The 18,009-nt window shown below is 43.4% G+C and overlaps 1 protein-coding gene across 1 annotated transcript in view; it reads left to right on the top strand.

Moving 5' to 3' along the window:
- LOC144761432 (isoaspartyl peptidase/L-asparaginase-like) overlaps nt 1-16,379 on the top strand; it is a 1,220,143-nt gene extending 1,203,764 nt beyond the window's left edge. The window contains exon 7 of the mRNA XM_078646809.1: nt 13,742-16,379. Coding sequence (XP_078502935.1) covers nt 13,742-13,956 — 215 coding nt within the window. The 3' untranslated portion in view covers nt 13,957-16,379. The remainder of the gene's footprint in view (nt 1-13,741) is intronic.
- The last annotated feature ends 1,630 nt before the right edge of the window (nt 16,380-18,009 follow it).

Here is an 18,009-nt window from a genome sequence, read left to right on the forward strand (position 1 = left end):
TCTCTGAAGGGAGGGGTAATAACGTGGCTTGATTTAGAGTAGCACATCTTTTGATCGCGATATGTTTAGCAAACAATGTCAATTCATAGCCAGTAAGACGTAGACTGGTGAGGTGTTGTGTCTTTGTCTTATTCAGTAGTGTATCCACAGCATGGGGTACCATGACTGTGAGGTTAGTATAAAGTACAAATCCAGCCGATTGTCTGATCAAAGTGGCCACAAACGCGACCGCTCTTAGACAACTTGGGAGCGCTCTCGCGACTGAATCAAGGATAGCAGAGAAATAAGCACAGAGCCGTTGTTTAGCTCCAGGTTTTTGTGGTAGTACGGAAAGTGCACAACCAGCCATCTCATGCACGTACAACTCAAACGGTTTGCCATAATTAGGGGTGCCAAGTATTGGAGCCAAACAAAACGCAGTTTTCAATTGCTCAAAAAACTGCTGACATTCAGGCGTCCAAGGGAAAAGCTTGTGCACTTCTTTTGTTGTTAAGGTAAGCAAGGGTTTGATTAGTAGGGAGTAGTTAGGTATCTATTGCCGACAGTAGGAAGTGATACCTATAAAAGCACGCACATCTTTCTGAGTCTGTGGAATAGGCATTTTAACAAAGGTACTGATGCGCTCAGGGGTCATACTCCTACCTCCTTCCACAGTAGGTGACCTCAGTAGGTGACCTCCTGTCAACAATACTGATATTTAGAAAGAGAAGGTTTATGGCCTTCCTGAGCCAAAAGCAACAATAATTGAACTGTACTATCTTTAAAACCCTGCTATGTATCAGAAGCGATAAGGAGGTCATCAACATACTGCACCAATACATTACCTGCAGGAAGCTAAAGGGAATCCAACTGACTCTTTAAAGCCTGACTGTAAATACATGGACTCTCAGTATAGACCTGAGGAGCTCAACGGAATCTAAAGCTTCTGCCAGCTAGTGTAAACCCAAGCAAGTACCGGCTATCTAAATGAATAGGATTACTAAAAAATGCATTTTTCAAATCAAACACAGAAAAGAATTTGGCAGTGGAAGGAATCGCTTTCAAAAGTGTGGTACCATCTGGAACCACAAGAAACTGAGGAATCACTATTTTATTAACTTTGTGCAAACCAATCACAAAACGGTAAACATCTTCTTGATCATCAGGAGAACCCTAGGGTGCCCATTTGAAAATCAGAGGAGTGGGACTATTACAAATATTGGCAGACGTCTCTTCAACCACTCCTCTCTTGATCAAATTCTGAATAATTTGTGTTGGAACTGGCCCTTCTTGCAGGGTCATCCCCAAACTTTTTGCTTCTTCCTCCCTTATTTTTCCTGACCCGTGGCTGTTGGCAATAGGACTCTGCGCACTTTACCACTGCTGATCAGTGCTAAAGTGCATATGCTCTCTGTGTAAATTGTTATTCTGATTGGATATACATGTTTGGCATATTTGTATCACCATGAAGTCCCTAGTAAAGTGCACTGGGTGTGCCAGGGCTGGTGATGACAAATGCTACTAGTGGGCCTGCAGCACTGATTGTGCCACCCACATGAGTAGCCCTAAAATGGTGTCTCATGCCTGCCACTGCAGTGCCTGTGTGCAGTTTAGAACTGCCATGTCCTCCTGGTCAGTGTCCCCACTGACCAGGCCTAACCCTTCCCTTTTTGTGCACATCAGTCACCCCTATGGAAGGCCCAAGGTACCCCCCTGGGCAGGGTGCAGTGTATGTGAAAGGTAGAACATGTACTGGTGCAGGTAACATGTTCTGGTAGTGAATTACAGCCATTTTCGTTTTCCACTATTGTAAGGCTATCTTGCTCCATAGATTAACATGGGGGATGCTGGCTACAGTGGTTAACAGCATTTCTTCCCATAGGAACAAGATAGGACAAAAGTATCTAGTATCCCTGAACTCAGAATTTAATAACACATCTTTTAGGAAAGGTTGTTTTTAAATCCTGTGTTTGAGAACAGCACTTTTAGAAAGTTGCTGTTCTCTTGTCTGACCCTTCTGTGTGCCTGGGCCTGTTTGTGTATTGACTGTCTGGTTTGAGAGTGACAGGGGCTGGGGAATTCCCCAGGAGGATGGATGAGTCAGCACTTGGCTGAATGACTGCATTTGCAACTGGAGTGGTGGGAGGAGTTAGCACCTGGGCTGCATAGGGCTGTGCCTGCCTTCCACAATGCTGGCTCCACCCCCCTGCTGGGCGGCTGAGGACCCTGCCCCTCACTCTGAAAGGAAAGATGCAGCCAGCAAAACAAAGTACTCAGGAACCACCCAGAACTGGTTCAGACCGGGCTCAGGGCCCACATGCACCAAGAGAACAAAGACTTTAGGGGTATAAGTACAGGACCCCTGACAACAGAAAATTAGATCATCCTGGAAAACAAGAAGGAACCTCTGCCAAGGAGAAAGCTGAAACTGAAGAAGGAAGATTGTCCTGCTGTTGCTCTGCTGGACTGACCTGTTGCTTTGCTGCCAAGGAGAGGGGAAGGACTTTGCTGCTGAGCTGTGTCTCCTGTCTTGAAGGAATCTCCAAGGGCCTGAGGGGAGCTGGCTCCCTGTTTTGTAGTCCCAGGAACAAAAGGACTTCACCCCCAGCTTCCCTGAACTCTGCTGAGAGAGTTCTGTCCTTCCTAGAGTGCTTGATCCAGTTGTGGGGCCTCTGGAAGTTGTACCTGTGCTGGGAAGCTTGAAACTAAGCTTGAGTGACTTTTGAACTTGAAAAGTGTCGCATCGCTCGCTTGCAGAGCGCATCCCCGACAGTGCGAGAAGTTTCCCGCCGCTACGGAGGTCGAGATCGTCGCAGCGCCTGACGCCGCTGCCAGAGATGCCGCATCCTTCGTTTGCGGGACGCACCAGACCGGTGCAGGAAAATCGAACATCGCTGCGCGTATCGTCGCAGAGCCTGTCGTCGCTGGGTGAGATCGCCGCACCGCTTGCTTGCGGACCGCATCACGTCGCTGCGAGCATCGTCGCAGAATCAACGCATCGAGGAGCTGCGAGAGAGAGGATCCCCGCTGGACCGCGCATCGTCGCCCCGGAGATCGTCGCAGCCCCTACGAGATCGTCGCATCGTGCCTTTGCAAGAACAGACTTCCTACGGAACCTACGCCCCGGAATCCATACAAGTGGCCTTCTTCCCCATACAGACCGGATTCGTCGCAACACGCCCGCTGCTGCAGCGGGGCTGTCGCATCGCCTCCCCAGGGTCTCAGGAGCAACGCATCGCTTGTTTTCCACCGCACCAGCTTCTGCTTTTGGAACTTTGTTGCAACTAAAAGGTACTGTGAGTAAACGTGACGCAACTGTGAACTTTTCACGCTTCAGTAGAGAATTCTATCGCAACGTAGAGAATTCTAACGCAACCTTAAGAACTCTTTTTGAAACCATATTCTTGAACTGTGTATGTTGAATTTTTGTCGTTTTGGTCTTGTGTGGTTTAGATTAAAAATACCCTTATTTTCTAAACTGTTGTGGAGTCAGTTTGTGGTGTTTTCACTGTGTTACTGTGGGTGTTGGTACAAATACTTTACGCATTGCCTCTGGTTAGCCTAGACTGCTCGTGCCAAGCTACCTAGAGGGTGAGCAGGGGTTATCTCAGAGGGTTATCTCCTTGCCCTGACTAGAAGCAAGGGTCCCTATTTGGACAGTGGTACCTACCTCTGCCAATTAGAGACCCCCAGATCTAACAATATTGCAATAAGGCTTGCTCTCCTGGCTGTGATATTTTATACTGAGGAATACGAGGAAAAATAGCATTGTCTTTCATCAGTATCAAAACCGGTGGTATTTGCAACAGCCCTATGCCTGTATCACCTGTAGCCCACAAAGTGGGTGGCACATCAGCAAATTCAACAGGAAGAGGTGCATCCTTGGACAAACACTGTTTAACACCTACTATATCTGGGCCCATTGTCATATAGACACCTGCCGGGGAACAATAAAACGTGGCATGCAATTTCTTCAACTAATCCAAACCCATCAAATTCTCACGACAATTAGATGTTTGCAAAAATGGAGAATCCACGGTGAAAGGACCAATAGTCAATGCAAGGGGCCTTACAACCGGTACTCCTGAAAAACCTACAGGAACATTATTATGGCCAGACAGGGACCATATTTTGAGAAACAGAACTTTTTATCACACCTGTGTCCACCAAACATTCCTTAGTCAAACCTTGCAGTTCTGCTGTTACTTAAGGACCATGCTGATCTACAGGTATCGAAACTGGTCCCTCACCCTGTCCCTGGCTCTCCTAGTTGTAAGACATTCCTGTTGCTTCATACAAATCATAATCATCATGGTAGTACTGCCCATCGCGGGGGACATCAAAGTAATTATTATCAGAATTACCTTGCAGCGTTCTGAGCCCTATCAGCCCCACCAGCTCCATGACCCCGTCCATGAGAACCTCATCCTCTAGGGACCGCCACCTTCTGCAAAAGCACGGGACACTCTCTACACCAGTGACCTTCCTCCTTACAATATGCACACTGATTCGGCCACAATGGCATCATATTCGGCTGCCTACTAGTGCGTGCAAGCTCTCAGGCAGGACCACCACATCCCTTCCATTCCCTTTCAATACCTGTTGCAACAATACTTTTGTCTTCAAAACCTTATGCATTTTCTTCGTCCTCTCTTTCTCCTCTTGGTACCGATGTTCATTATACTGAGCCATATTCAAAATAACAGAATGGGAAGAGGTGGACCAGGTACTTTCAGAAGCCTGTAAATGAGTCGCAATTAAGTAAATTAGAAACAACCTGTCGACAAACAACTGAACACCTCCTTCAATAGACATATCCTGCCAACTGGAATCCAAAAATGGATCCTCAAACTGGGTGAAGAAATTAAACCCACTATCATCTTTCTTTTGTCGGCATGCCATCAACTTGTCCCAACTTACTTTCTTTGACGGAATAAGAGAATGCATATATGTAATAATGTGGCCTGGCTAAGCAAGTGTCTCTGCTCGGGGCTTATCACCTGGCTTTCTTTCCTGATCCCATGCTTTAATTTGATCCCATGTACCACCCAACTCCGCAACATGATCTTGATTATGAACCTGCCTCCAGATATTAACCAGAACAAGAAGACAAAGAGAACATTTCAATATCAGCAAGAATCATTACCATCGAAGAGGCAGCTTCAGTCAGTTCTTTATAATAAGCAGTAGGATTTTTCCTGGGATAGGGCAAGTGAGTCTTAAGGGATAAAAGCTCACTTCTTTTCCATGAAGTATAAACCCAGTGCTCCTGGAAACAGGCCGCTACACCGGCTCGAGTAACATTACCTCGCTGATCTGTTAACCCTGGGTGATATATGGGATGAACTTCTTGCATCGGAAACTGAGATACCAGGGTAGGACTCTAGGCAACCTACCCTATAGGCAACCAACGTGGTAATGTTCCCAAAAACTTGGCCTTGGTCCAAACCACTGGCATACACGCAATCTCTAATATGGAAAAGAATTTGTGTTGCGTTGCCCCCAAAATGTTGCTGCAAAAGGCCAATCAATGTAGAGGACATATGTTTAGTAGCATGCTGCTGTATAAAAGGCTCATAATCTTTCATCACACCCCAAACATCCTCCACACTGTAAATGGGATTACGACCCCACTGGGCAGCTTGATTAGCTACTAACTTCTTCTACTCATCCCCCACCGCAGACCATTCAAAAGGGCCCATACACTCATTACATTTTGTCAAATCTCTATCCTCATATCCACGCGTTGGCATCTCAGCACCCAATAATGCTGTAAAATGAACCATTAAAGAAGTAGAAGCAACAGAAGCACCGAGTAGTAGGATAGTCGCAGGCGGGTGTGCCAGGGGAGGGAGAGCTCGAGATAGGGATGCCGAAGCAATTGGTGTGCTAACAGTCACAGTTGCCACAGACGGTGAAGGCAAAGAAGGTGGAAGAGAAGCCAAAGCCATAGCCGTCGAGGCGACAGCAGTAGATACAGGGACAGTGGGAACAGCTGTAACAGGCGGCTGTGATGGCACTGGGACAGTGGGATATATCCTTTGCGGGGCATATGGGGCGGGGGAGGAGGCGGGTGTCTAACAATTCTTCCACAAAAGTATCGGTTTCCTCCTGAGCCAAATTCGATTTATAAACATGCTATCAAAATCTCCTATCTTCACATTCAACTCCATTCTCCTGCTTTTTTCTATCATATGCTACAGCTTTCTGAGTCAGTGTCTGCATCTTCCCATGCCTCTTTCTCCATCTTCAATCGTCTCTGCCTAGCTGCTTTCTGCCATGGTCTGAGAGAATGAAACATAGACTGTCTACTTCGTCTTTTGAACAACTGTTCCTGTAAATACCCATACTTTTGTTCATTGAAAGTGCCTGTCAACGGACACTGCAACTCGGCATTGTCCCTCATATATGTGTGCCATAATGTACTAAACATCTGCTTCACATACAAAATTAGGAGTGCCTTCTGGAGGTGCCGGCTGAGCTTCTTCCGATCGAGCATCTGCAGAACAACAGCTACAGCACAAAGAAATCAGGTTACTGATACCAGGCATTCTCAAAAGAAAACAAGTTCACTATTTATGGCTGGCAAAGAAATTGCAAATGCTTTTATCCCAAAGACGGTCTTCAGACCGTACCAAATTTAAACCAAAATGGTACCATATCCACAATGAACCAAAACAAACTCACCTGATATATGCAGGTCAAGCAAACTAATTCTCCACTGCTGAATCTTCAGACCAAACGGTCAGATCCAAGGGTTTCACCTTTTAGGACTCGAGCCGGGATGGCCGCTGGGAGAGGCACCGTCTGGCTGGATGGAAGGGCAATCAATTCTCCTCATACAGGGATCCCTGAACCATCGGTCCAACCTGACGATGGCCTTGACCTCCCCCATGTCTGCGGAAGGGGATGGGTCGCTTACCCGAAGGAGTCCCTGCTCCGACACCAACTGAAGTAAGTGGCCAGATTAGGGTCACCCGGGTCACTCAAGACCACCTCTCAGCCTTCCATACCAAATGAAGAGTCGATCAGACAGTAGAGAATACAAACCAATATCTGTTTATTCACAACACTTAAAGTGGATCCCAGTCTGCCCTGTCGCTTAGGAGTGCTGCAGAGGGACTTACTTCAGCCAGCATAAAGATTCATTATGTTCATTTCAGAACCAATGAAGGCACGCCCGTTATGGAATTTTCCAAGCAGATGCAGCAAAAGAGTGAAGTACAGAAAATAAGTTTTGATTCTGAGGCCGGGCACACACTATCTACTATTGAAGGTCGCTCTGCCGATGCCAGCCACAAGATAAGTGGGAGAATGCGTCTATCTAGAGGGAAAGGTATACGCTAATAAGAACAGTGTATTCATTAGTGAAGCAAAACTTAGCCTTGGAGAAACACAACTCAACAGAGGCCTTTTCCCGGGCACAGTGAAGAATATGTTTTGCTTATAACTCAAAATGGTGCCGGCATAGAAAATGGCACAGCAAATGCTAATAGACTTAGAACAATGCGCAAACACACATTTTTCTATTTTAACAGGGGCAAACAGCTAAGAACTCAGAAACACACATTTCCAGAGATGCAAATGCTGGGTTTGGCATATGCTAATGACAGTCATTTTCGACTATGCATAATTGAATTAACTATTTACTACAATAACCAGAATGCTTATGAGAAATGGTGCAGATATGCAGACCCTGGTCTTCCTCCCCTCTCATCTTGCAGAAAAATGGCTACCTCATTCGATGCATCAGTAGTTTTGGGAGTGATGACTTAGCTGATAGACTATTGTCAACCTTTTATGCACCCCCAACTTACTGGCTATTCCCTAGTGCAGATAGTCAAAAACCTAGAAACACAATCAGAGATGAAAGCACTGTCTTTGCCATACTTTCTACTCTGAGTAATTAAATTGACTCTGAAGTGCAATATCCAGAATGGACTGGGAGAACTGGAACTTAAAGCAAGCAGTGTGCACACTTACGGGCACATGCATCAACCTATTTAGGAAGTGCAAACGGTGCGAATCGGTAAATTCGGCCGTTTGCGCTTCCTAAATACGTTTTTGGGATGCATGAAACAATGTTTCAAAATTCGCTTTTTTTTGCATTTCCTAAAAATGCGAATGCATTTAAGGAATCGCATTTGTGCGATTCCTTAAATCTAATGTATCAATTTTTAAAAAAATGCGAATTTTGAAATAGGAAGTGCAAATTAACACGAGGTTGACCCTCGAGTTAATTTGCGAAAATCTTTAAAAAAACAAAAAAATGCATTTTTTAAACTTTCATGTTACAGACACACATGTCCTTAGGACATGTGTGTGTGAAACATGCACTTTAAAATACATTTCAGGGGTGCAGGGGGGGGTCCTTTGGACCCCCCTCTGCACCCTTGCAATGCATCAACAAATTGCGAGTTCAAAAAAAAAGAAATGCAAAACGGCATTGATTCCTATTGGCCTCTAGGCCCATAGGAATCAATGTAATGCCATTCCTTAATTGCGATTCGCAATTAAGGAATCGCAATTTCTGAAAATTAAGAAATCCTAAAAACGTTTAGGATTTCTTGATGCATAGGATTTTGCAATTCCTAAATTGCGATTCCTTAATTTTCGCAATTTAGGAAGTGCAAAATCCTACAATGATGCATGTGACCGTTACTCCTTTCTGATCATGTGTATGATTAGGACTCTTGGTTTGGTCATTGTCCTCCTGGGGACATCTTCAAAGCTTTTCTGAAACGCAAATGGCTGGCTTTTCAAAAAGCCTGATGCTAGATTTATTTAAAACGTAAAATAAATGGATGACACAAAATAGTTCTGCTAAAAATGACAGTGCTCCCCTTTGCAGAATGCAATAAAGCTTCTAGTATTCATAAAATGCTTAATGACAAAGAGAAGCTGAGAGCCTGCCCAAACTCACCATTGGTCACAAAACAACGAGAAAACGTCACCCTTCTTCCATTAATCTTTCTGATCGCCTCACTTTCAGATGCAGAACAGTGATAGGCTGGAGATTAATGGCCAGAGGTGGCACACTGTAAAACATGCTTAAAATGCCTGCAGAAGGTTTACAAATCCGTTTTACATTTCAAAAGAAATCGCAATCACCGTGCATGAGGATGTTAGAATGAAGAAACATCATCACTTCTATGATTGTCTTAATGAATCTCTATAATGCACTTCTCACCTCACTTGTCCCTACTTATGACGTTGCAGTAGACAGTGTATTGGTCCTGGCTTCAGTAGTATACTCTTGAATTGCCCTAAACAACAAGCAATGGTAATGCATCTGCTTAGCCTGTAAGAAATAATGAGCTGTTTTAATCAATCACCGTCTGGAACGAAGGAAAGAGCTCCCTGTCAAGTATTATGAGGGTGGAGAGTATATGGTGCAGCGGCCAGAGCGTCTGACTCAGGATCTGGGGATCCTGGTTTGAGTCTCAGCTGAGCAACATCCTGTGATTCTGGGCAAAACACATGTGGCCACATGCATCAAACGATTTTGGAGTCGCAAACAATGCGAATCGAAAAATTCGGCCGTTTGCGATTCCAAAATCTCTTTTTGGTATGCATGAAACAATTTTTTAAAAAACGCAATTTTTTGCATTTCCTAAAAATGCGATTGCATTTAAGGAATCGCATTTGTGCGATTCCTTAAATGCAATGCATGAATGTTTTAAAAAATGCGAATTTTCAAATAGGAGGTTCAAATTAACACAATATTGACCCTCGTGTTAATTTGCGAAATCTTTCAAAAATGCTCAAAAAAAGCATTTTTGAAAGTGTCATGTTACACACACACATGTCCTTTGGACATGTGTGTGTGAAACTTGCACTTAAAAAACATTTCAAGGTGCAGGGGGGGTCCTTTGGACCCCCCTCAGCACCCTTGAAATGCATCAACAACTTGTCATTCGCAAAATAAAATTCGCAAAAAGGCATTGATTCCTTTGGGCCTCTAGGCCCATAGGAATCAATGTAATGCCATTCCTTAATTGCGATTCGCAATTAAGGAATCGCAGATACAGAAAATTAAGAAATCCTAAAAACTTTTAAGATTTCTTGATGCATAGGATTTTGCAATTCCTAAATTGCAATTCCTTAATTTTCGCAATTTAGGAATTGCAAAAGCCTACAATGATGCATGTGGCCGATGATGTCTCCATACATTGCTATATAAATCTGCTGCAGGACAAAAAAGCAAAAAGAAGCGAAACTTTATTAAAAAAAAGATCCTCCAAAGTGGATGTTAACAGTATTTGGGCTACGGGAAACTAATAAGAGAAGCAGACGAGGAACAAGCATTGGCAAATGCAGGAACGTATTCTACAGCCAATAAAAATGGAGGAAAAGTAAGCAGGACGCACAGGAAACAAAGAAAAGCTAGGAAAGAGAGGATGCGGGATGTAAGTCCCTTTTAAGTTTATATTTAAACCAATAGATTACACAAGCACAGTGCAAGCGCTGTGCAGGCGAAACCTAAATATAGCGTTGATCGGAAAAGCGGATAAGAGCAGCTCGTGTCCTTTGACCCAAAGCGAGAGCAATTGGCTGCCAGCGACAAACACCAGATTTGGTTCAACACCCCAGCAGTGAGAGCCCTGGCCTCCGACTGCATGCACAAAAGTAAAGCACACATACATTTCAGAAACCAATAGCAATGAAACACCCTTCAAAGGTTTCAGGTTAATGGGGCGGTGAAACAAATTTGGTTTAACGTTAAAAAGCATAAACAAGTCCTTAAAAAAATAAAAAGAGGCTAACATGTCACATACTGTCTCGCTTTCAGCTCCCTCCAGCGGTGCTACCTGGCCGTGCACTACTGCTCTGGGTAAGAAACGCTGGTACTGCCTCATTAAACGTATAGCACTTCCCTGAGAACTGCTGATAAGGTCTCACCAAAGTGGCTGAGAAGTGCCAGCATCGTCCTATCAAAAGTAAATCAGCTCAGAAGTGCTGGTGCTGTCTGATTAAAAGTAGTGCAGCCCTGCTGAGAAGTGTGTACAGATGCCCTTATGAGAAGTGCCAATGCTGTCACACTACAGGCATACCAGCAGCCCTGAGAAGGGCTGGCTCTGTCCGAGTGAAAGTATAGCAGTCTGAAAAAGAAATGCAAGTGCTAGTCTGTAAAAGCTATATTGTCTCTATAAGAATTACTGCTACTTTCCTCTGATACGTTTTCCAGTTCCACTGAGAAACTCTGGCACTCTCCAATTAAGGAGTAACATACCTGCTGAGAGCGACCATGCTTTCCTGCTAAAATCCAACAGGTGTGCCTGTAACCGCCATAAGAGTCTATGTGCAAATACAGCAGCCCAAAAGAGAAATTATATGTGAACAGATTGACCCAAAGTTAAGCGAAACCTAGGAAAATATATATTATATAAAAATAATATGGCTCCATTTGTAAATGTAAGTTTCTAAAGTTTCAGTATTCCCATATGTTAAAAATGTCCATACGAAATTCAAAAGCACCAAACTTGACATTACAATATTCTTTGTGCTCACGTTAGACCGTTTTTTCACATAGTTACATAATAAAAAGTGATAGTTTTTATGATACAGTGCTAAGTGTAGAGGAGTGTAAAACACATCCAAAACAATTGAACGGAACAATGTTTTAAAAGAAACAGCACTGCATTAAAACAAGTGGTGAAAGTATTTATTTTGGCTAAAAAGCCCAAACTGTTTATGACAAAATGAGGTCCTCAATGTGATCATCAGAGTTTTGATAAGCGGTCTGCAATATATTGATATCTCAACTTTGTTGTATTAATCGGCAGGTCATGATCAGGATTGGGAGCAATTTAACAGTACATCTGAGTGTAATGTTAGATGTAGGGTACTAATTGTATTATATTGATACATAGATTTATTCGAAATTCGGGTGAGTTCAGTGGTGCATGCAGATTCTTTTCTAAACACATTAGTGAAGTGACATTTTTATCCCATTAGAGGTGCAGGAGCTTTGTTGATAATACAATATTATGATAAAGACAATGCAAAGCCCTTAAAATACTAATGCCTGTACCATTAAAATACGTATAGTAGTACTATTGTACTTACTGAATTACAATAGTTTTCTTACACAATGATATTATTTACATAAACTACTAATACTAACACAATGAATAAACTCTCCTTAAAATTATAGCAACCCTGCTGAAAAGTTTAATTATTGTCACATTAAAGGTGTAGCAGCCCTCTTGAGAGGTGCCATTATCAGCTCATTGAAACAATAGCACCCCTCCTGTAATGTGGTCGAATCATCTCACAAAAAGTGAAGCATCTCTGCAGGGGCGGCCTTAGGCATTTGCAAGCTGTGCACCTTCACAGGGCCACCAAACCCCAGGGGCCACCACACCAATATATATCCTTAATATAATAAGCCTCTGAGGATGGATACATATTTGTGTGGCGGGGGTTTGGCGGGCTCTGTTCCACTTCCAAACACCCTGACCCCACCCCCCTCTTCACTGGCCTCCGCCCCGCCGGACCCCCTCTTCCGAGGCCCCCTACCTACGCTCCCTGCCCAGGGCCGCCATGAGCCTAGAGCCGCCCCTGATCTCTGCTAATGTGTGGCAGTATTATTCTTTCAGAGAGGCAGCACCTGTGCTGAGACGTGCGGGGACCGTTTGAGTAATGTACCTTCTGCCTTACTGATAAATGCTCTGGTAGATATGCAGCAGTCATGATGAGAAGTTTGAATATTGCCTCATTGAATGTAGAGCAGCCATGCAGAGCCGTGCTGGTACCGGTGCGTAGGAACCATTGGTCCAGCAGGTGCAGTGGCACTCGGGACCAGAGTCCTAAGGGGCGCGATAAACGTTGACATTTTCTGCCTATTACTTCGCGAACAGCATTCAGAGTGGCCATTTTCCTTGCTTGCAGCAGGGTGCATGGCATTCATGCTTAAGTCCTGGCTGGTTCTTACCCATTAAAAACATATCAGCCGTCTACTACTGTCTCTTGAAATCTTGAAATGATACACCTATTATTTAGCCACTACGTTGCTTTTAACGCTGCTGTCCACTTGGAGTTCCCCGCACACAAGTGAGTTTGTTTGCATTCTTTGACAGCTGGAGCTGCAAGTAGTTCCCTTGTTGGTAGCTAGCACTTCATGGAGACTACATTTGAAAAAAAAACAATATTGCTTTGTACCCTATACATGGGTCGTATCTGCCAGGCCTCCAGACTTTACAGAAACCTTCAATAATTAACTAAAGAATCTGTTGTTTTAGATACCTCATCCCAGAAAGAAAACAACTCAACTCAGATGCAATCTGATTCAAAAGACACAGAGCTAAATATGTCATCATTTATGATTTGTTTGTGAATTAATTTCTCTATTTTACACTCTAGGTTCTACCCTCACTTCATACACTGTTTTTATTGATAAACAATTGCCTTTCTGCGATTCTGAACATTTCTTCTCTCCTGCCACACTCACAAATAATGCTCCTTTTGTCCTCTATCATTACGAATATGTCACCTTTTAGGACTGGTTCTCACTACACAGCTACAAATGAATAACAAAAGATACAAATATGAGCGGTTTACATTTTTGTCCCAGTTTAGGTTTAGTATGATTGTGCATGAGCTCCAGCTAACATTTGTGAACCGATCTTACCTCCGTCAAGTTGTAGCTATTAAATTCCATCCCATATTGCAGTTTGTATTCTGTATTTATGTAGGAGGATAAGTACGTAACAATCTTATTAAGTGTTTTATAAACCTATATGTATTTTTCTTTTTCTAGGCATGATGCCTGCCGAAGCTGCAGATGCTGCCCTCTCCTACATGAAGAATAGGGTACATGGCCACGGTGGTGTTATAGCTGTCAGTAAATCTGGAGAGTGGACAGCAACATTTACTACCCAGCGGATGGCATGGGCTGCTATTAAAGATGGCCTTTTGACGTATGGCCTTAATCCAGGCGAAAACCTCCTTGAAGATATTGGCAATTCCAATTAGTTGTTACAACCCTCTGCTATTCTACACGCACGCATAATAAGATGGTGTATTGATGAAAGAGAGGTGTGCACAATTGGTAAAGGCCGCACTTCAGCAAGCGTGTTAACTATTTTGAAACTTAAGTAGCTTTCTCAAGTTCAAAAAGTGCCAATATTTTTTTGTTGGTGAAATCCCCGCGACCCCCTTAATGGGATCTGCATGAAAAAAATGGTAAAACATCGTAAAAATCATACTTTTTGCAGGAACATTCATTCACAATATTTAGCAAAAACGTATTCTGAAACATCTTTTTATTTATGTAAAATTCCCTCTGAGGTGAAATTTTGAATGGTGGAACACTTGACAACCTTGTGGCTTTGAAATATTTGTCTTATGCACACAATTTCCCTGGCTACATTATTATTTCACACACCAGTTATTTATTGGAATTAATACTGACCATTATCATTTTTAATTGTCCTAAATTTTCAAATTGAAAACATCCTTGAGCTATTGTTTAGCATAAAACTAACAAAAGAATGCTAAACTTTGTAAACAAATTTAATCTCATGGAAAATCTTTCTAAATCTTTATCATTAAGTCATGCTTAATACTCCATGAACACACTCCCTAGCTTTTACAAGATATTATGGTAATAGCTTTTTATTCCACAGATCCTTTTTTAGGAGTTTTAATTAATGGGTATTATCTGAGCTCAGGAAATAACTTGAGTTTACATTGCCAGGATTCAAAATTGTTACTTGCAATCCTCACGGTGGTCATCAGCAAGCACTAAAGGCCTTATTTAGAATTTGGCAGACGAGATGGAGTTGCACTATGGTAGACGAGGCATCAGCCTTAATTGTGATGCAGTATCCCATCCACCAAACTCTAAATGAGGGTGTGGCCTGCATGTGCCAAAGGGGCATATTGTCCCCTGCCAAGGAACCTGCATTCTGTCCCCATCAAATGGGTTTCTTGGAGTAGAATTATGTCTGGCTTCAACCTCTCTAGGACCCCTCTCCCCTGTCTCTCCAACATACCCATCACTCACATAACATGTCATCTGCCTGTATGCGCTCAAAATTATCTCAACTCAAATAACCCCATAAACACCCCTTAAAAACACTTCTCCTAAATAAAGCTTGTAACTGCTCATGCTCCCAATTCCAGAAAGGTCTGTTACCCACCCACCGAAACTTCCCATAGAAAAGTAAACCTCTATGCCCCTGTACAATTGTAACGTCTGAGTACCAACTCCCAGAGTCTGCAAGTTTATCTGTGTGACTCGTTCGTCACTTCCCAGGTGATACCGGGTTAACATAGTTGCTCACTTATAGTTTGTGCAGCTCTTGTCACAGATTATCAATTTGCAGGGTCATCTTGCCTCCTGGCCACTGGTTGTCACCAGCAACTCAATCTGGAGGGCTTCCTCTCTTAATTGACAGAATGCGAGGTCTATAACTCAACTTTCAGTGTCTGCCGTCATTAGTATCCCTATATGCGGACGACATTCTATTATATCTTCTTGATGCATCAAGCGATGTAGCCCCCATTGTGGAGGCATTTTGGAATTTTGTGGGGTGACGATATTGTAGATGAACTGGGGGAATCATGTGTTTTCCCGCTTAGTTGCAATGCTTCACTGGAGATAATTCAACTGCATGGAGAACCAATAACTTGGTTGATGGCAGCGGTTTGGTACCATGGGGTTTGTCTTTATCACTCTCAACAAGTTCTATTTGAGGGTAATCTACATCAGATGTTGACGGCACTCAAGTTGCAAATGCAATTTTGGCAGCTTCTGCTGTTGGCTCTAATGGGCAGAGTCACTCTCACCGAGATTATTGTCCTTCCTCGTTTACTGTATTACTTTGTAAAGGTCTCGGTTTTCTCCCTTGGCACGGCAGGAAATTTGTTCCAGGACAGTAATTTACTACAGATTGACCAGTTATGTCAGGATTATAACATTCTGCTGAATCAGTTTGCTCTACACAGACAGTTATTGGGAGTCCATAGGTTGCTGTGGGGTAAGATTGATATAGAGCCACCCACCTATGCAGTAATACATACCCCACACACCATGGGAGAAGGACAGCACTTTATATCATGGTTTTATAGAGCAATTAAAGAACATATTGGGGTCTCACGGAGCTCCGGCAGGAATTGGAGGAGAGTGTGGGCGTCCCTTACACGTTGTGGAATTAAATACAGGTACTTGAATCACCTCAAGTGATTTTCAGAAAAGCATGATTTAAAAATATGTAATTAATATTACTTCATAGGGCTACCTCACACCATCCTCATTGAACCATATGTTCCCAACATCAATTCTTAACTGCCCCAGATGTCGAGCCCTGTAGCAGACTTTAAAAACATGCTTTGGTCATGCACTAATATAACTGAATTCTGGCACTCCATGTAGACTGTATTGGCTACTGTCACAGAGTTCACAACCCTCAATTTATAGGAAGCAACAGCATTGGGAATGTTTCCCAGAAAGAAGAGCCATAGTGTGAGGTTGCACTTTGCGAATCTAGCACTTCTCTTGGGAAAGTACCTGCTAACCGTGCACTGGTGGGCTCAGCAGCTCCCGTCTTTCGCACAGTGGTGTAGGGACTTGCAACGTTGGGGTGAAGCAGAGAGTTCTGTGCTGCACTGGGAAGAAACTCATAGAGTTCGCAAATGCCCCATTGTGGCAGCTTGGGACACCATGCTAATGGAATACAAAGTACTTATTGCTGAGAGGCCCCCTGCTCAAAATGCATTGCTCCCTGCTCAAAATGCACCCTCCCTTGTTCAAAATGCACAGTCTTTCTGGTGGATGGTCTGTTGCAGGTTCCCCCTGTCCAACTTACCCCTCCTGTCTACTTAACTGCCTAGTCATGTAGAATGCTTGAGTGCTCTTCTTTGTTCTCCCCTCTAAGTTGAAATTCCCCATGTTTTAAAAAATACAATGCATCCAATCCTCAGTTAACTGAGGTATAATGATACTGGCTCAGCAAAATATATTAACCTCTTTACTTGTGTTTAATTACATTATATTATATAGGAAGTGATGCTCATTGAATTGAATAATTATGTAATACAACATTGATTAATTGAAAACATTTTGAATAACCAAGAGTGTCTGTCGTCATGGGTGTCCCTTCCCAACCTTGCCATAGGAACAGTGTGAAGCTCAACATTCTGGCAACCATGGGGCTAGGAGTGGCCCTTGGAGCAGGGGTACAAGAAGCAAGCAGTGGGCCCTCTTAGCTCTGAAGAAGGCTGAGGAACATCATCGTAGATGTTTTGAATTAGCCATTACTCCAGGGACAGCTCCACTCTCCATTTGTTCGGGTAGCCCAGTGATCCGGATGTACTTCCATCTGTCTCTTCCGCTTGTTCTTGGAGATGCACCAACACCTCACTCAGTTTTCTTATTCAGTTTTTCATGTGACCAATATCCGGTTCCATCTGGGCTAACTTCAATTCCACACCAGTTACCCTTTGCACTAAAGTTTTGTGATCCATTCATAGCGGCCCCAAGTCAATGGCTATTTCATCAGTCCTCCTATCTTTGATTGCCCCTAGGATTTTTCCAAACTGCTCTGTCTTTAAAGGGTCAGTTTCAGGTATTTAAGGGAGGGTTTGTCTCTTTCTCTACCAGTAGTTGCCAGTGCTGCATTTATTTTGCCAATGAGGCCTCATCAGTCTTGGGCTTCACCATTCTTTGCAATGGTGAGCCCTCATTATTACAGGGAGCAGTCTCAAAGAGTCAGGTGCCAAAGTCCCAAGGTTTCAAACAGCTACCTTAAGGGCCCACTAAATCCCTGTTTGGGAATGGCCTTGTGGCAACCTCTTTTCCCTCCTGGGTCCAGCATCACCTCTAGTGCATCCCTATTTCATGACAATCAACCCTTATAAGCCCCCTCCTTGCCTTAAGATCACTAGTCAGCCAACCTAACTATTTCCAGTATCCAAGATAGCTTAGGCGTGTCTGGGGTACAGGTCAGCGACTGGCACCCAACAATGGGTTTTTTGTGAGTTTGAAGGAAAGGTTTTCCTCTCTTCTGCTTACTTATGGTCCTT

This window comes from Lissotriton helveticus, chromosome 6 (assembly GCF_964261635.1).
Source record: "Lissotriton helveticus chromosome 6, aLisHel1.1, whole genome shotgun sequence".
NCBI classification, from domain to species: Eukaryota; Metazoa; Chordata; class Amphibia; order Caudata; family Salamandridae; genus Lissotriton; species Lissotriton helveticus.